At 36.3% G+C, this 21173-nt stretch overlaps 1 protein-coding gene across 2 annotated transcripts in view; it reads right to left on the bottom strand.

The window, feature by feature from the left end:
* nrg3a (neuregulin 3a) overlaps positions 1-21173 on the bottom strand; it is a 365695-nt gene that overhangs the window by 26253 nt on the left and 318269 nt on the right. For both annotated transcript variants that reach the window (XM_083540457.1, XM_083540458.1), the window contains exon 4: positions 461-487. In XM_083540457.1, the coding sequence (XP_083396583.1) occupies positions 461-487 (27 nt within the window). The remainder of the gene's footprint in view (positions 1-460; positions 488-21173) is intronic.

Below are 21173 nucleotides of genomic sequence, written 5' to 3'. Positions count from 1 at the left end.
CCAGTGGGTTGAGGAGGAAGAAAAAAAACTGAGTAGGAGGTTTATATTTTCATGTTGGTGTGAGTAGTGTAAGTGAGCAGAAACGAAGGCCACATTTAGTGTTGTGAACATTCAACATTCATCAGCATTCATTTGTTTATTCTTAATGACTGCCTGGTTAGTTTTACTATATTTTCGGAAGTTTAGAAAATATTATGGGCACATGTCAGCTTGAGACCAGTCACAGTATAATCCAGAGTGATGAAATTGAGAATGAGAAACTGTCAAAAGGTAGGATTTACACACCATGCTCCATGCTGTGGAGCATTTCCAGTGCCAAAGCATTTATATAAAAATATTTTAAGTCGACTCCAAAAAACAAAGGTATAAATATCATTAGAGTTACATTGGCAAGCAAAAAAATAAAATAATAAATAAATAAAAGGAATAGTAATAATAATAATATATTTATTTGTCTTACCCATGAATTCGATGCCCAAATGATCTACTGCTCCATCGGGAAGGGAAAAAGAGAAATGAAGAAAGAGAGAAGAACAATGACATTAGCAAACATTTCTTTCAACTGTACAATGTATTGCATAAAATTGCAGGCAAACAGATTGTTATTGTTAGCGAGGACATGACCGGTTATCCTGATCCTGCATTATAAAAATATTACTCTCACTCCGTTCCTGTCAGTGCTTCCACATCAGTTAGTCCTGCAGAATATTTCGTCCTCACACACGTCTAGTTGACTGTACTTAAATAGCTTATGCAGCAGCCGGCGTCCCTGATTCACACTTGTCTGGCTTTTTGATTTATTCTCGCCTCCTTTCTAAATGTAGCGTTCGTGCGGCACGATGGCAGACTACAAGATCACATCTTTCAATTGCTCACTGACGAGATAAGAGACGAGCTCCACAGTCATCCATGGGCTACCCTTTTAAGATTTTTTTTTTTTCATTAAATCTGGTGCAGATACAGCTTAATCAAAGAGCTACCCAGGCAAGGCTGATAAAATGTTTTGCCCGCTAGGTGATGTGTTGCCAAAAAAAAAACAAAAAAAAGGGCTACAATGTGGTTTTTTTCCATGCCAGGGTTGTGATTTTTGACGCTATTATACAGGAACGCGGTATAACAGAGCGCTGCATCACAGGCAGGTATCTCATGCCATTACAAAAGCAAGAAACTTAATGGGCACAAGTTAACAAGTCTCATTTCACTGCAGCCACAACTGCACCACCCGCATAAATCATCTGTAGCAGAAGCATTAATATTAACCTAATAAAATGACCCCAGTTTTTTTGTGCAGTAGTTCTGCGCATTACGGCTTTCATTGGGACTTAAAATGAAGGCAAATCGTGTGTTTTTGTGCAAATTCTACAATAAAGAAAACACAAAAGCATAAATGGCTCATTAAAAAAGCTTACCAACTGCTTTAAACTGTGTTGACCGACCTTTCATGATGTCCAGCTCTTCTGAAAAGTCTGTATTTTAAATCAATTTCTACTTGTTCCGTTGTGGAATGAAAAAACAGCTATTAAATATATTACATTAGAATATATTAGAACTTGTGCAGTTTGATACAGAAACGGGTTGCAAGCTCTGACTTGTGTGCTCTCTGATCATCCAAAGAAAAAGGATGTGAAATTACAGACGTGACTGAACGCCAGCTAGTGGTCAAATAGCAATTTGATTGGCTAAAGCAACAGCTTCACGCTAATAAGTGTCTGTGTAGTATTTAGATATTATTATGAATTATTATTTTTTTTCATTTCATCTTCTCCCGCTTATCCGTAATTCAGGTCGCGGGGGCAGCAATCTAAGCAGATTTTCCAGACACTTCTCCGTGTCCAGGGATCGGGCTGTCAAGGCCCCCGCCTTCGACTGCTGCCCAATCCTCTCAGCACCGGTCCCTTACGGCCCCTCCTGCAGGTGGTGAGCCCACGGGAAGGCGGCCCCACGTCGTTCCGACGTCACGGTCCTTGGTTTATTTTTCTCGTAAGGGCCCCCTTGAGCATAGAGGGTTAAGGGCCTTGCTCAAGGGCCCAAGAGTGGCAGCTTGGCGATACCGGGGCTTGAACCCCCGACCTTCCGATCGGTAACCCAGCGCCTTAACCGCTGGAGCCACCACTCCCCCATTATTATTAATATAATTATATATATAGGACACCAAAATTATGTAAACAAAACCTGCTTCGATTTAATGATTTTCCAGTTATATAAATTACAATACAGTTATAATTATACAAATAAAGAATTGTATTTCAAAAGGTGTTTTTCACAAATAACTCGCACTTAGTCATTTCCCAGGACATTCAATTTACCAGAACAAAACCGAAAGCGGTTATAAACTGGCATGACATAGGAGTGCAAAGAATTTGCATACCCTCATTTTTTAAAAGCACATTAAAATCCCCAGTAACATCTAATAGAGGAAACCAAATGTTCCACAGTAATAATATTCAGTGAAACACTGTGATTAGTCTGATAATGTTTCATTTCTGCAACATTTTTTTTCTCCACAATTTTGGTTCAAATGAATTGAAGGCTCAAGATGCTTTTTGGCATTCGCAGGTGCAGGAATAAAAAAGAATCTTTTTTTTTATTGCAAAACCATTATGCATAAATGTTGCCATATAGATTAAGAATAATGTAAAAAAAATAAAAATAAAATAAAAAAAATAAAATAAAAAAAAAAGATAGTACATCTGGATATAAAATAAGTCGCATCAAATTAATACAAAAAAACTTTATACTGAGTATAAGTTAGCAGTAGGGCAAAAACATAAAATAAAAGTGCTTATTGTGATGCATACACTGATTTTCAAATGGTATCCCACTATTCAGTACTAAAAAGAGTGATGAATGGGGCTGGGGGTTGGGTAGGGGAATGGATGGGCTCAGTGTTTTTCTGGTCTTTACCAGTAACTGAGTATTTAAAGACTTGTTGGCAGACTTACAGGTGGAAATTGATTGACAAATTTAATGCCCTTTGTATTAGTCATTTTCTGCAATCTTTTCTTCTAATGGCTGCAATAAATCACAATATGTAGGTGTTAAATGATTATATTAGACGTTTACTTAAAAAGTTACCATCCTGCACAAAATCAATGCTTGCATGTATGTATGAATGTATGTGTATTACAATTGTAAACTAAATTAGTACAAATATTTTTGTTTAAATGATGGCATGACTGCAGATCTCTCATACCCCTCGTTATATTAAAATCCTTTTTTTTTTTTTTTTTTTGCTATTTTGAGCAGTCATGACCCAAAATCTCTTTATTATAAATGCAGAAATTACCAAGTATGAAGGATCCCAATTTAATCGGAAACAGAATATTTTATTGATTCCATAGGAAATTCTTAAAGAGGTTACATACGATTCCTGGCATCAGTTTACTCTTCTTTTGTTCATGAAATTGGCCATAATCCATACAAACTCTCTTTTTAACAGCTTCCTATAGAGAATATACATTATATGGAAAAATTTATTAGGACACCTGTCTTTTCCAGCCGTATAGGGTTCTGCCCCAAACCTTTTTCCAGCATGACAAGGAAGAATTTGATTGGCATGCTATAGAGCTCTGACTTCAACCTTATTAAAAACCTTTGGGATGAACGTGATCCTCACCGAGTAAGTGGAAAAAGAGTGGCGCTTATCATAACAGCAAAAGGTGACTAAATGTAGAATGGGATGTTTAAAAAGTACACAGGAATCTTATAGCCAGCTGTCCACAAATAGGGCTGGAAAGGGGACAAAATGGTAAAAGTATGAGGTCACAACATGAGAGGAAGCATATGGAAAGGCAGGTGTAGGCCATGGGGTTTCACCAATGCTTGTACCTCACACTTCCCCTCTCCTTAGGAGGAACTAAAATGAAGCCTTTTTCATCCAAATTCTGTCAAATACTATAATTGTACCACGTACAGTACGTGGTGTTTACCATTAAGTGTTCGGTTTGACAAAGAATTCCAAGACCACATCTATAAATGTACAAAAGTTAAAGCAGTAATTCAGCTAGAAATAAAAAAAGTATTAATGTTTAGTCGACTAGCCATATTTCCCATAATTAAAACCAAAAATGATTCACAACAGCTAGTTTTATTTGACAGCCATAAACAGGATACAAATTAAATTTCCTGCTTCAGTGATCTTCAGGCTACACCATTATCGACAGAAATAATTAAGTCGGTGTAATAAATGTGCAAAATAATAAACGTGTTTAACATACTATTCTACTTTGCATACATTGCCTGGACACGCACACAGACACTGTTTTATAGGCTGGAAAAGCTAGTTGGATACGAGGCCAGCAGGGGTTGATTGATTGGCGTTCATTAGTATATACTACACTCATTCATATTCACTAACTACTTGCTGAGGCGTTTGCTAAGTACTAAGTTTGCATGGGGGAACACAAACACTGTAAAAACATGCAAGATAGTTTATACATTTTTTGAGAGGGGTTGAGATTGGGGAAACATTCTCTGGGCGAGGATGGGATTGTCAAAATTTCTTTGGGAGTGGATAGATTTATGGGGAAAAATCCACTGGGAGTAGATGGGATTGGTCAAACCTATTTGGGCAGTAGACAGGTTTAAGAAAAATACCTTTCCTCTAAAAATGCATAGGTAAAATTGAGGAAAATCCTCCAAGACGGGATAAAATTGGGAAAAATTCCTCTGGGAGTGAAACAGATTAAGGAAAAAATGCTCTGGGAGAGAATGGGATTGGGAGAAAGTTTCACTGAGAGTTGGCAGGATTCGTCAAAAGATTTCTGGAAGTCGACATATTTAAGAGAAAATCCTTTAGGAGTGGATTGGATTTATGAAAATCCTTTGATATTGACTAGGATTCGTGAAATACTGCTGGGACTGGACGGGATTGGGGAAAAATCCTTTGGGACTAGGTATGCTTGCACAGAATATCAGGAGCAATTAGAATTGGCCTAAAACCCCTAAAAACTGAATGTGATTGGCGAGAACTGCTGGTGGAATCGGACGGAATTGCTTCAGGAACAGGTGTGTTGGTCAGAATTCCTTCAGAACTAGGAGGTTGGTCAGAATTCCTCCAGGGAGCCAGATGTATCGAGCAGAATGTGTTTAGGTACAGACAGGATTGGTGAGAATTCCTCAGGGAGAGAATGTTATTGAGTACAATTTGATCGGAAGCAGGTAGGACTTATCTGAATTCTTCGGAAGTAGATTGTGTTGCTCACATACAGACGATGACTAGAAACAGAATGAAAAGCTAGTAACAAAATGAAGCCACTTCAGCAAAATAGCTAGTGACAGAAAGAACCATAGCTAGTGACAGAAAGAACCACAGCTAGTACACCACAGCTAGTAGCAGAAAGAAGCTTATTTAACACTGAAGCTATTAAAATTTAGCAAACCGGCTAGTGACACATACCACCACAGTTAATATGACTTTTTCTGAATGAAATAATCCTTTTTTTGAAAACCATTTCAACAGTTTGATTAAAAAAGAAAACAAAAACAAACAAAAAAAACCCAATATATAATAGAGACCAAAAATAAATGATGATTCAGCAGAATCGTAACACGCAAAAAGCTCACCGTAATCTGCACACATTTACTGTGATCTCATTTTAACATTACATGCTACTTTATCGATCCCTCACCTGATAGTATTTGACCTGCAGAATGCAGCGAACTGAATTCGTCTCTCCTGCCTGTGATAACAGCCGGATAATGCAGTCAGCCATCCGCGACCCCCAGAAATGAAACTTTTCAGATTGGAATCTGCATGCGTCTAATCAATACCTGCTGATTGTGTTTCGGTGGCTGGTCAATACTAACTAGATTATACTTTACTTCTTTCATGCCATGGCTGTGAACAGTTCATTATATATTTTTATTTATTTATTTAATAAATTCTCTAGTGGCATGAGTGCGACACAGCTACAGCTTCTGCTTTTCAAACAACATGAGGCACTAGCAAAAGCAGCAGGTACAGAAGTCATGGAGAATTTTTATTTGTATTACAAGAGAGAGGAACACAATTCCTATCAACTTGCAGTTTAGTTTGTCTATCCATCTAGGTATGGGGGTGGGCCAGAAATATTTTGTCCACATAATGCTATCTGGTCATCAACATTAGTTGATATTAGGTTTTATATTAGTATATTAATAAATGTATTATAAATTCCTTTATTTTCAATATATATTATATATAATAATTAATTTTAAAAAACCTCATTACTAACATCATTATTATATTATTAACATTAGTAGTAGTAAAGTAGTGTATATTAATTAATTTATTATTCTATCATTCGAACATTGTTATTATTATTATTATTATTATTAATCAATTATTAAATAAATAATTATAGTTATTGAACTATTATTGAATAATAATCACAAAAATAATAAATTAATTGATATATACTTTTATAACTAACAATATTAACCACAACAATAAACCAATAATAATAAAATAAATAAATGAGTCGATGAATGGTTACTTAACTACTTACAATACCAATAATTGAAATGTTTCATCATCATATTCACCATTCTTATTAATGCATATGAATTAATAAATACATAATTAATAATTGTATTAGTTAAAATAGTATTTATTAATTAGTTATAATTAGTATTATGATTCCTTCTTTCTCTCATATATATATATATATATATATATATATATATATATATATATATATATATATATATTATATTTATTTTTTTTTTCTTTTCTTTTCAATACATCGCCATTATAACATCTAACAAACAAGTTGAACTCATTATGTTAACAATCTTTCAATTAAGCTAATGATCTTTAAGCACTTTTTTCTCTTTTTACAAGGAAAAGCGCTTCTTTTAACACAACTGAAACTGGCCAATGAGCCCAAAGAGCATTTCACTTTAGGGCTGCCCAATGGAACAAAACTGTAGCTACAGCTCATTAGCTTAATTACTAGCTCATTCTGCTAAGTTCTGGTAGGTTCCTAGGTTACGCTTTGTATTTCATGAAACCTATTTTTCAGTTCACTGGCATTGTAATAACATGCAGTTAGCAAAGAGTTAGCAAGGGTTTGCTCTAAATTGGCACTTCATGGTGCGTAAACACTTTGGCTAGCATGTAGTAATGCGTACTACTTCACCAAGAAACTGTAATTGACTAATTGCCATACAGAATGGTTGTATTTACAAATCGGAATTGTAGCATATCTGGTAAAAGTGTTGGGCATAGGGTTCTTTTGAACTGCTTACATAATGCCAAATCCATGCTTTAAAAGGTAATGCCCTTAAGGATCAATTAAAGTCCCCCCACCTGACAGTTTTGACCATAAGACATTATTTCCTCTTTAAATAATATCCTTCTACTTTTCCTAAAATTCGGCAAAGTCGTTTTCATTGATCAAAAAAGAAATATGGTGTTCAAATTCTCAGATTTTTATTTTTTTTTTCCCTTCCCAATCAAATACTGAGATTGCTTGTGATGGACACCCTCAACTTTTGCACTGAAAAGGAAAAAGGAAGAGAAACCTGGAGTTGATTTTTTTTTAATGGCGATAGATTCACAGTTAAATGACAGACCCTCCATTTGCTGAAGGGAAGATCTCATCGTTCTCCTCCTCTCCAAGCTATCTTATCAGTGTTCAATTCCTCCAAAATGTCCGTTCGCTTTATTCTCATCCTCTAAAATGAAGCCGATTTCTTCCTTTCATTTTTTTAAATGGCTTTCTTTTGCTCTCTGACTGCCTCTTTGGGTTTTACTCTTTTGTGGAGTTAAGAAGAAAAAAATCACTTGGCCTTATATATATATGTGTGTGTGTGTGTGTGTGTGTGTGTGTGTGTGTGTGTGTGTGTGTGTGTGTGTGTGTGTGTGTGTGTGTAATGATATACTGTGCAAATAATTAATGCACTCATACTTAGGGTACCAGCATTAGGACACAGTATTAGTATTAGTATTATAGGGAACTCTTATAAAGAACACCCAATTATATCTTCTTAAACAGACATAAATTGATAGTTCTTTTGCAGATATTCTGCAACATTAAAATTGAACTTGAAATGGATAAAAAGCACGTTTATGTTTTTTATCTGTTGGCAGATTATTATGGCCTGCTCTTAATAAAACTTTGCTGAGACAGGAAAACAGCTAGGAGGTAATAGTAACTTTGTGTTGCATCATATCACACTGCGCTTAATCATCGCATTTCTTTTTCCTATAGCCACATACACCCAGGTGTTTTATTCCTTATTCATAACATAGGCCATTAGACTATAATTAGATTTCTTTTTGCGATCTGGATGGCCTCCCATAAGGCACTGTTGTAAATTAATTCCATTTAAAAACATTTTTAATCCCCCTGCTATGCCACATTATTTTAAGATTCATACAGAAATCGGTTTTAAGCATTTATTCACATTTATTCTCCTGACGACCACTGTAGAATCTTTTTAGCCAAAAAGTGTATGAGATCTTTCATTCATTCATTTATTCTTTCTTAAGAAAAGCATGTGTTTTAAATTACGGAGAAGGAAAATGCAATACCCAAAGGAAACCAATAAAGCACAAGGAGAACATACAAAGTCCAGCCACACGGGGCAGCATTGGAAATCAAACAGCCAACCCATGGAGCTTTAATTATTGCAAATATTGTATATGCAACGTTATGAAACAAAAAGTGTTTCTGAACCATGAGTCTCAAACGTATTTAATAATTCAAGCAAACCTTGTCTTTGATGAAGGACATAAAATCTGGTACCTGCAGTTGATAAAGATGTCTTGCAAGGAGGCTCACAATGTCTTACAGCTATATCTGATTGGACGGCACAGCGTTCACAGGCCCCGCTAAAGCTGTACTCTCGCCCTACCCTGATATAAGACCTGATAAAGGTTGATTGGGTCTTATATTGAAAATCTTATCTTTCAAACACACACACACACACACACATGCTGGAAAGAAGACCAGAGGCTCTTGAGATTGGAAATAAAGTAATAGTGGTCACAGTGGTAGGAAAGAAGTCGGGAATAGTGACTGGTGGGGAAATGGGGAGAAAGAGAGAGCGAGAGAGAAGCAGATGGTTGTCTGAGGTCATTGGAAATAACAGTGTTACATGTTTATGACTAATGTATGTAGCATGTCTTGTCTTCTCTCATGTATCATTTTTTTTTGTCTCCCAAACACTTCACTTCTTATACATTATAGACTCTCACAGTAGCCACACTTCACTATCAATCTACACTTTGTCAGCTCTGGTCAGATGTTAATGGAATCAAATGAAGTCATGCAGAGATGCTTTGAGGCGACGCGTGAAGGTTATTTCCATTTTCTTTGCATTGGGGCGTTCATGCTCGCCGTCAGCTTTCAGACAATGGTAAACCGATGGTGGTCAAACTAAATGGAGGACCGCATGAGAGCTGCCTATGATTGAGAAGGATGTCAGGTCATAAGAGACTGTGGGGTTTGAGGAAATAAATCATGTAGATCAAACCAGCAGGAGCTAATGCAGACATGCATGTGGTTCATGAAATCATCAAGAATGCACAAACAAGCAAATGAGAGAAAAAGAGACTTGTACTTTGTTTATGTCCTGTATGCAGTGCTAATGCAGCACTGCCTTATGTCAATGACTGGTTGCACATTTGCAGCTCGTTAGCTACAATAAACGGTCATATCTAAAAGTAGCTAGCACTTGCATACGGTCATATCCGGAGCGTTTGAGTTCTCAAATCTGATTAGGCATAAGGTGTTAGTTTATTGTATATATTTAACACCTGGCTGTGATTCCAATCGCAGGTTCATTCGAGTTCAGAAGAGTGCATTTCTATAGCAACAGATAATTCAGTGTACATTGTTAACACAATCCAATGCTACTAATAAATACATGTAACTGCGATGGTTATGTTTTCTGTAAAGAGAAATGTATTTAACATTTGCAGTAGGACTTTCCAGTGGGTGCACTTTGGAACAGACAGTACTCTTTCAGACTTCTTCAGGACAGACAGGACAGGCTCGGAATGGAATGACGCAACTGTAGTGTAATTAATAGAATTTAAGATTACCGTAATTTCCGGACTATAAAGCGCACCCATATATAAGCCGCACCCACTGAATTTTACAGATATTTTTATTTTTAACATAAATAAGTCTACACTAATGTACTTTACACAGGCTTTAACAAAAGACACGTTACACACGGTGTAACAAGTGAAATATGTTGCGCTTCCTTTAGGAGCATAGCGGTATTTTGGGAATAGCATGCCACTGCATTTTTCCAGTATTACTGCATGTGTGCAAGACCGAGGAATATGTCCTTATTATTTTCTGATGCTGATTTCTAAGTTTCTTTGACTAACCTGTAACGCTGTTGCCAAGAAAAATTAAAAAGCATGAGTTTTGGAAACCTGTCTGTGCTTATATGATTTCTGTTGCAACTGGAGTTAGCGCGCTATCCCTTCACTCAACGCGATACAACGGCTTGTATCTAAACAGTAGCCTACCAAGAAAGTCATTGTTCACTGTCTTCCTTCTTCCTTTCACAAATATTTCTCTCAGGAGTTTATCATTTGGCATCGTCGTGCGTTTAAAAACAACGTTTTTTTCTCCCGAAGCCGTGCAGCTCAGAACATTCGATAATTTCATTGGTCAAAAGTTTCATTGGTCATGTTATGGGGTTCAGTTTTTTGGCTTGAAGTTTGTGAAACCGGGAAAAACCCAGGGAAAAATTCATAAATTAGCCGCTTCGTTGTTTAAGCCGCGGGGTTCAAAGCGTGGGGAAAAAAGTAGCGGCTTATAGTCAGAAAAAATACGGTAATAAAATAATAAAAACATGTTTAGTTCATTAATTCCAGTGGGTTAAGAAGAACAAAACTCTTGTATAGAAGAGTATATTTATGTTGCATTCATTCACAAACTGCATCCGTAGCGAACTGCACAAACTCAAATATGTGGATTTAATAGCCTTTTTTTCATTCCTGGCAGAGAAGAAATTAATTTGGGTGCAGATACACTTAGATTTTCAAGATGGACTTCGAGAAAAGCTGGACATCATGAGGAAAGGTCTCCTATAAAATGGCAGAGGGTCGACTGGTTAAAACAGTTCTTAAGCTTTTTCAACAACCGGTTATTCTTTTGTCTTTTCTTTCTGGTAAAATTTGCACAAAAACACACAATTTGCCTTCGTTTTATATCCTCAGCAAAACGTGGGGTCGGGTTTTATAAGGTTAATATTGAGATTTCTGCTAGAGATGATGTATGTGCATGGTGCAGTTGCGGCTGCAGTGAAAGAAGATGTGTTGAATTATGGTCATTGTGTTTCTTGCTCTAGTATTGACATTCCTTCTCGCGGTATGAGATTCCTGTCTGTGATGCATTACTCCGTTATACTGCGTTTGTCTATAATATTGATGCTTTCTATAGCCGTGGCATCGTAATGATTGTATTAAGCAGTGGATAGATTCAGGCAGGACACCACTGAAGGCCTAGCTGTGAAATATACAGTCCCCCACCAGATTTCAAATAATAAGCCAAAACAGATATTGTGTTTGTTCTTCCAGGATCAGAAGCAGAGAGCAAACACGCTTCTATTTTGAGACAAAACATTCATTTCCTAAAGCTCTAAGGGATCAACTGGTGAAAATGTGTGTGTGTGTGTGTGTGTGTGTGTGTGTATTTAGGTGAAGATTTATACCAGAAAAAGCTAAATTCATGCCCCCGCCTTCGAAAAAATACATGAAAATACAACACTTTGGCTACTAAATATAATTTATTCACCAAATAAGATTTGCATGTTATTTATTTTATTACACATACTTATTCACAGCTTAAATATAATTCATTACCCGGTGTACATGATGTAATAAAAACACGAGACGAGGTAATCTGTGTATGTTGAACCCGCTCAAGAAGCGATATGCCATATATTTATATAACTGTAAAGTGAAACGAATACATTTATGGAATAACAATGTGTAGTTTTTGGTTGTTTCCCCCCTTTCTTTTCTGTTAAATGAACCAAATCATGAACAGAAAGTTCTTCGATTTTTAATTGGACCACACTTTCAACCCCTCAGACGATCTGCCTTTTGCCATTTCTTATACATTTGCAATAGCTGGCTGAATTTAAATGAGCAAGAACTGCCAATAGCAACGTTTTTCCATCAACTTATTGAAATGAGGGTGAAACGCTCAGAAAGGAACCTGAACTGACAGAGCTAAGAGGATGAGAAAGCAAACTAGTGCCCACTTCAATGTCACCTTTTTTTTTTTTAATGTTGCATGATCAATTTAGTAGCAAGATTTGGAATACAGATCTGTGAAAATACTATGACTCGATGCTGAATGATGACGACTGCGGCTATTGCAGCTCATTTCTGAATACTTCGCATGTGATCTGCCAAGATCTGAGTTTGCAATCAAATTAAATGAAATGATTTGTTCAGTCATAAGCGCAGTTAAAAAAGTAAGATCAAATATTAGTATAAATAATGAAATGAAGGAAGCAAAAAGTACTCAAAGTAGAAGGAAAGAAGGGAGGAAGGAACGGAGGAAAGGAACGAAGTCAAAGAAAGGGTGGAAGGAAGTACCCCTTAGTAAAAGGAAGGAAGAAAAAAAGGAAGCCATTTTCTTACTCGTTTTTACTTATTTTTTTTATTATTATAAAACAAAACTAAAAGTTTAAATATGTATTACAAAACACACAAACAGAAAAAGAAAAAAAAGGTTATAAAAAGAAACTAGTAAAAGCAATGATGATTAATTGTTAAAAAAAAAAAATAAATCTTTTTTTTTTTAATAATCTGTCCAATCACATTTCCAGTCGCTGATGAAAGACGAAGATGGTCATTATTAGGAACCTTGCTTTATATAGAAATTAGTATCGCACAAAGTGGCTTTTATTGCCATTTCACCAATGTTCACCATGTTCTTCCAGGATAAAGGTGCTCCATTGAACAACATAAATATCACAAGATGCTACATAAAATGCAGTGGTGCAAACATGATAAATTGTACAGACAGAATGAATTTGAAAGCAGTGGAATGATGATTTGTGAGATCAAACTCCTAACATGAAAAAAGCAGTGTCTACTATTGCTACTACTTCTAATAATAATAATAATAATAAGGAGGAGTAGGAGAAAAAGAAGACTTTTTTTTCATTTTTGTTAAAAATTTTCTCTATTTTCCTCGATATCTCTTTGTCTAGAGTTAATGTTTTTTTGCACTAAAAACCTTCAAATAAAAACCTGCTAAAAACTTGAGTAGCCAGCAGACAGGAAGTCTGGAGGTTTGTTAACAATGGGGGGAAGACAGACTGTCATCGTTAGACACAATGAGCTCCAACTCAGCAGCTATAAATGTACGATTTATTTGACTATATATCGGCTCGAAAGTTTTTTTTCCCCCCTTCAACAAATTTGAGCAATGCTGAAAAAGAAATAAACACACACACACACACACACACACACACACAAGTCACCTTTACTCTTATCTGATTGCTGTTTCTGGCTTTCTGTACCTCACAGTGTTATAGCGATGATTAAAAGTGATTGACGTCCTCAAGCCAGACTTTTGAAGTGCATCATTTCATGCTTTCAACCGCGAGATATACCGCGAGAGTGAACTTTCCAATGAGAACTCAGACCCACCCATCACCTATTAAAAAAAAAAATGTGTTTGGTCAGCTAAAAAAAAAAAAAAAAAAAAGAAACAATGCTTCAGTTGAGGAAAGAAAATGGAATCACACCCGATCACACAATGTGACCTTGTTAAGAGCTCGTTATGAGATTGGAGAAAAAAAAAAAAAAGGAAAGTGAAAAACAAAAAAATCCACAGAGTCTAAATATTTATTTTTTTTGTAATACACACAACTGCATTTGAGTTACAAACTGCCAGGTTGAATTTCGAAAAATTTGTATACATCAAGATATTTGGCCTGGACACACCCCAAAAATGGAACTTTCCTAATAGTTTTTGTTCTGACTTGATATAGCAGCTATAAATACTCTGTTTCTTCCGCTGGAAGTTAATACCACAGCTGACCATGTTACAACACACTGCAAACTCCTCTGACTGCTAAAAAGCCCTGACTGCTTCAATAATAATTCTAGATCAGAGTTCCAGTACCACCAGGTCACAATCAAGTCTATAAAGGTGTAAAACCAGGATTAAGTGCACCTGGAGAACAGAGGGTTAAGGGCCTTGCTTAAGGGCCCAATAGTGTCAGCTTGGCAATACTGGGGCTTAAACTCTTGACCTTACAATTAGTAACCCAGAGCCTTAACCATTACAATATCCCAGATAGATAGATATAATTCCCATATAACCATAATAATTCCCATTCTAACCATTAAACCCATTGCAGATTGAATGATGGTTCCTATTTGTCTTATATTTTTAGCAAGAGAGTTACTGTTTTTTATCTTAAACCACCCAGTCCTGAACTGTTTCATTCCTCGTACATCACACCACTACTACAACCTACAAATATACCAGACTCACCAAACTACAGCAGTGGCATGTGATGTATCAAGAGACTCAGCAGAGTGTGGGGAGTTAAGAACAAAACGAGGGCATAGTGCGAGGAATTGATTGCTGGGTAAATTAGTGAACCTAGCATCTCTTGAAGTTAAGATGAAATCATATTTACAGAGTGCTACAAAGCACTGACGCTGGAGACTCCTTCCATAAACGTTGAATAAATCTCTCCCTTTCCGAAATTTCTGAATAAACGCCAACCGTCAAACCTGAACACGAAGCGACAGTTTGAACGTCAGTCATTCATTCAATCTCAAAGCTTGCTTTCAACAATAATCATTGTCAGAGTAGCTTCTTTGCTGAAGCTTTGTTTTTCAGCCTCATCCCCCTTTTCCACAGAGGAACCAAACCCCAAAGGTCTGACGTGTCAGGTCTGAGCACACATTACCTTGGATGTCCTAGCGATTCGAGTCTGGCTTTGCTCGAGGCGCGAATCTGTCGAAGAAAAATCTCCCGTCCGTTCAATATACAAAGCGTGACATTTGAAGAGAAAGAAACACTGATTGGATGTGATTACACCCTCTCTCAGGCTACTGGTGGCCATTCGAGCTTAATAAATTCGCCTCTCAGTCCAACATAAAGGGAACGGGTATCATTTTTGACATACGCACAAATAACCACGTGTTACATCCTCGTGTTTGTCTGCACTAATCTCGTTAGCTACAAAGACAAACAAGGCATCTTTATTAGTGCCCCCCCAACCAAAAGCAAAATACCCTACACCATGTAATCAGTGCATAGAAGAGGAGTATTTAAATTAAACCTATAGAGGACAAATTTGAATTGCAAGTGATTACACCATTAAGATATCATCACTTCAAACATTTGAAGTGGAGAAACTACCAGGTATTAAGATTTCTTCTCCACCTATGGGAGATTAGCATAGTTTGAAGGTACTACTGTTACAATGTACTGATTCTGTGTAAAAAACCAATTACTGGAAAAATTTTCCCCTTTAATATGGTTTACAAAACTATTGGGACACCTGACTTTTTCAGCTACAGTATATGTGGATCTTTTCCAAACTTACCAAAAACTTAGAGGCACTCAATTAGGATGTATTTGGAGGTGGTAGCCGATGCGGCTTGCCGTTACTCTAACTAAGAGACCCAAGCTGTTCCAGCATGACAATGCCCCTGTGCAAGATGATATGTTTTTCACATGGGTTTGGGTTGGAAGATCTCCTGCTACAGAGCTCTGACCTCAACCCTATTGACCACTTTTGGGGTGAATGTGAACCCGGACAGCACCCACGGCCTCCACCTAACCTTTATCATTACCTGTCTTTACCTGAACATCCTTGCCACTGAATGAATCTCCAGACGCACACTCAGAAACCTAGTGACACAGCAAACTACATGTGGAAAGGGATGTTCAGAAACCACATACCAATCCTATGGTCAGATGTCCCCAAACTTTTGTCCATATAGTGTAGTTCTGTTTTTGTGAAATGCATGAGAAATTATTCTGTGACAGACTGAATTATTACTAAATTATTGATTTGTGGCAAACATGCTTTTAAATTTGCAGTATTCTATTCTTATCAATTCCCAGCCAATTAGTAAAAAATTATAAATAGATAAATAAACAAATCTATAAATAAATAAATATAAATTATATTTTATAAGATAGATAGATAGATAGATAGATAGATAGATAGATAGATAGATAGATAGATAGATAGATAGATAGATAGATAGATAGATAGATAGATAGATAGATCTCTTGATTGATTGCTTGCCTCTGGAGAGAAGCATCTCATAATATAAAGATGGATGTTCCCAAATTTACTGTTACCACAACATCTTTGATTACTTTCTACAAAACAGAGAAAGTAATCCCAAAGTGTTTTTCTTATAACTAATACCACAGAAATGACATCAAATACATGATACTGGAGACTAAGACTTGACTATTGGGCTAAAATTACTTTGATCCTGTGACTTGCAGACTGGCAGCCTTGCAGCTATACGGAGCGGCTGACTAAAACCCCGTAATCAAGAATTCAACATCCTTTGCAATTAGTAACTGAGAAACTTGTTACTAAATAATGCATCTTAAAGGTTTACTCAAGCAATTAAACCTTTCCTCCTGAAGGCCTGGATTTTAAAGCCCATCAATTCTAAAGTCATGCAACTTTAACCGGAAATGTATTTAATAAGAAGTGCAGTTTTCATGTACAAAACCGTAAGAACGTCTACAACCACAAAACGCACTCCATCACCATAATCATTAAACGTGTATAAAGAAAAGGAGCGAAATAAATTTATGTTCTGAAAAACTAAAAAAAATCTGTCGAGAAAACCACACAAGGTAAAGTGGTGCAAGAGCTCATTTGCATACTGGCTCCTGATTGGCTGTTAAACTTTAGGATGTATTACATCACAATGCTGCTGAATTTTCACATCAGATTGATCAGAGCTCGAGTTTCAAAATATGTTTTTATTGAGCTAACATCTCATTCACAGAGATTCCGATTGACAAAAAAAAAAAAAAAAAAAAAAAAAAATCAAAAACAAGAAAGAAAAATATTTCAAATATATCTTGACATTATCTGTTCGGGCATAATGCTCATTTAACATTTCTATATAGAGACTTCAATTGCTAGCGCTTTGCTATTATTTTTATACAAATATAATACAAATACTTATTTAAATTCTTTTAATACAATTTCTTAAAATGAATGATACAATTATTTAATTACTGAATTACTTATTTTGATTTGTCAATAACGTGGCAATTTTTTTAGGGTTATAATTACGAAGTCAACGGCAATAAAAACTCAACATTTTCGCCTCACAACAAACCTTCACACGTAGAGAAAAGGCGCTCAAATCAAAAGATCTTGGGCAGAATTTTCTGGAACGAACAAAGTCAACACATTTCTACTGTGCCGAGCCGCACTGCTGCGGCGCTAACGCGGCGCCGTCAATCACGCGCAACAGAAACGCAACCTGCTCAGCGCACTGATGTATGTATTAGACTCCGGCGCAAAAATCTCACGTGACTGACTGCCGTAAATCAAAAACCCGGTGACATGCATTTGAATTGATGCCAGATGGAGGCTAAATTAAGTTACTGTGGGAAATAGGTTTTTAAGGAATGCAAAGGGAAGAAAAAATAAAAAATCAAGGAACTGCCACCTTCTGTACCTGCATAGCATGTCAACAAGGTGAGCATAGTCCTGACAGGAAGTGCATTAGAAATCAGGATATAATTCACATTTTGGTCATTAGGCCACGGGTTGTCGCGATCCATATCTCACGGTAATTGGCCCATCTAAAACCATTACTGCAGCCTTGCATAAATATTTCATGAGTTTGAACGAGAGGAAATGCGCTCGGTCTTGGCACATGAATTGCAGCGATCAAAATGGATTTCCTGTATTGCACGTGTTGTTCTTTCCGAACGTAAATCCTCTTTGCTGAGGGAAATCTTTTAAAACCTGTAGCCATAATGGCACAGTGTTTGTTCATTTGTTCATTCGTTGAATATTTGATAAGACATTAATAATCAGCTGATCAGAAATATTTAAAACAATTAGTCTAAAAGAGAAGAATATAAAGAATAATTATTTTTTCCATACTTTTAAGTGTGGCAGAGAAATAACAGCACATTATGTAGATTTGTTTAATTGTCCTAGACATGTTTTTATGTCTATTACATCATTCCTCACCAACAGATTCCAAAAGTTATTCTGTATAGTCTGTCTGTCTGTCCGTCCGTCCGTCCGTCCGTCCATCAGTATCCATCCATCAGTATCCATCTATCCATCCATCCATCTATCCATCCATATCCATCCATCCATCCATCATCAGTATTTATCCATCCGTATCTATCCATCCGTATCCATCCATCAGTCTCCATCCATCCGTATCCATCCATCAGTCTCCATCCATCCGTAACCATCCATCAGTCTCCATCTATCCATCCATCCATCATCAGTATCCATCCATCAGTATCCATCCATCCATCCATCATCAGTATCCATCCATCCATCCATCCATCTATCCATCCATGCATCATCAGTATTCATCCATCGATTCATCCATCATCAGTATCCATCCATCCATCCATCCATCCATCCATCCATCCATCCATCATCAGTATCCATCCATCCATCCATCCATCCATCCATCATCAGTATCCATCCATCCATCATCAGTATCCATCCATCCATCATCAGTATCCATCCATCCATCATCAGTATCCATCCATCCATCCATCCATCCATCCATCCATCCATCCATTTTATAATAGTAATGAAATGCGTCACATAAAACAAATAAACAAACAAACATTCTTATCACAGTAATACAAAATGTTTTAAATGATTTGCATTCATTTCAATGGATGGATGGATGGATTTTTTTTTTTTATCCAAAATTTTTTCAGGCCACCTCAAGATCCCGGAGTGTTAGAAACTGGAATCGTCATCATTCCCACTTCCTCCTGAGAGAAATCACCTCCCTGCCGATGTGATTGACGTACGAAATCGAGAGTTTTAGCACCGTGACATTTTCCCCCAGCATGTTCCACTGATGCTGATCATAATTCTAATGTAAACATCTCGCACTTGACGGTCAGAAATAGAGAAGATCAGAGAAGAACTTGTATTCTGTCAGCCATGTCAATAATCCAAAAAGGTTACAATTCACGACGAGAATGACATTCATTTAGTTAATTCAGTGTATTTCTTTTTTTTTTTCCTTTGTGCATAAATTCTGTGGTTCTGTAGGCTAACATTTCAATCTAGCCAATATAGATTGTTTTTTTTTAATACACTGCTGCATTTATTCAATTCAATTTATATTTCGGTGAATAATTACAGAAGATAAATCAACACAATCATCACAGTTCAATCATCCAACACTGACCTTCACCAAGGGTCTTTTTGTGTGTACAAAAAAACAAATGAGAATAAAAACATGAAATGATATTTACATTCCCATTTAGAAGGCCATTTATGTTAATATAATACAGGAAAAAATAAACTGTACTGTGTGTGTGTGTATATATATATATATATATATATATATATATATATATATATATATATATATATATATATATATATATATATATATATAATTTTTTTTTTTTTTTTTTTGGGGCTGTGTGGGTTTAGAAAAAAATTGTTTTGTACTTTTAGAACTTGTTATAGCAGCTGTAATCGGATGTTAAAAACTCTGGAGAAACAGTTTTTCATTTCATTATGGTTTTAGATTCAGCATCAGTAATCGTATAACAGGACACGGATTCTTTCGGCTCTGTTAATGCAGTTCATGGTAGAAATCTGTATAGCGTTGGGAGAATAACTACAGTGTTGTGCCCTTAAAACTCTCATTTCCGTGTCTACAAGCCAGGCAATGATAACCTACGTCTTGGAAGTTTTGCAAGACGTCATGGGCCAAAACACAATTTCTAAGGAAGAATATTTCAACCATTAACCATGAACATTCGAAAAACTTCTCTTTTTCTAAAACTGGAGAAATATCGTGCTTTAAAAAGAAATGAAACAAGATTTAAAATGTGGTAAGCTGTCAATAAGCAAGGATGCATGGTCGGATTGAGGAAATGGAAATAGAGCTTTAGTCCATACGCTGCATGAGATCATCAGATTTCATAAATCTTTGCATTTAAGGGTGGCTTTTTTTTAAATGTATAAATGCATTAGGCTTAGATGAAAATAATGAGCTAAGGATAATATTGTAAACCTGACGGGTGTAATAAAAAGGTCTGGTTCTATTGAGCAATTGGACTCTGTAGAATTTCCTACATAAAATTGGAAACCGTGGAAGGCAGCCATTTTATATACTTGTGCAAATGCATACTAATGGATTTTAGCATCAAAGCAGCATGGAACATGAAGGTTGAATATTTCTAATTCCAAATGAACATTCAGATATGGAGCTTGGAGGACTAAAGACACAATATGATGCGGTTTGTATATTCATCCTTAGTTCCTGCCTGGTCAGGGTCAAAGCTTAGAAAGATGGTAAAGCTATAATGTTTTAAAAATGCTTTGGGCTATGCCCATTTTTTTTAAACACGGATATATTTGGAGTGCTAAACACATCATCTGTCACTTAATCTTTCATGAGTGTGAGATTATCTGAATTTAGGGTGGATTACGTTAAAGCCAGAAGGCGGCGAGGGGTCCAGGTGTGGCTTTTGAGACAATGCTGTCTAAATAATAAGATGGGATTAAACAGAGGTGGAGAGTAGTGATAATAATCAGACCACCACAGTCATTAGGGCCATTGCTTCTGTGGATGAAGTCCACAAAGCATGTAGTGGAGTTAAAGTAGAAATACACTCTAAAATATCACTCCAGTAAATGTTAAAGTGCTTCCTTTAAAATTTCATTTGAGTGAAAGTAGAAAGGTTTTTGCCTTCAAATGTACTTAAGTATCCAAAGTACTATGATTTATTATGGTTATAATGTTCCTGTAATCATTTTTGTCACAAGAGTCTTTGCTTAATCAAGTCAGTTTATGTGAAAAGACTCTAATGTTACTCATAGCACATCAATCCATTAATAGAATGATATTAACTAATCAAACACTGATTGATATAATTACAAATATCATGAGCCCAAAACCTTATTTTTAACTACAGTTATCCCTCACCGTATTGCGGTTCAGCTTTCGCGGTCTCACTTCA

The sequence above is a fragment of the Silurus aristotelis genome (genome assembly GCF_946808225.1).
Source record: "Silurus aristotelis genome assembly, chromosome: 4".
Lineage (NCBI taxonomy): Eukaryota > Metazoa > Chordata > Actinopteri > Siluriformes > Siluridae > Silurus > Silurus aristotelis.
This window is presented reverse-complemented; position numbering and strand designations above follow the sequence as displayed.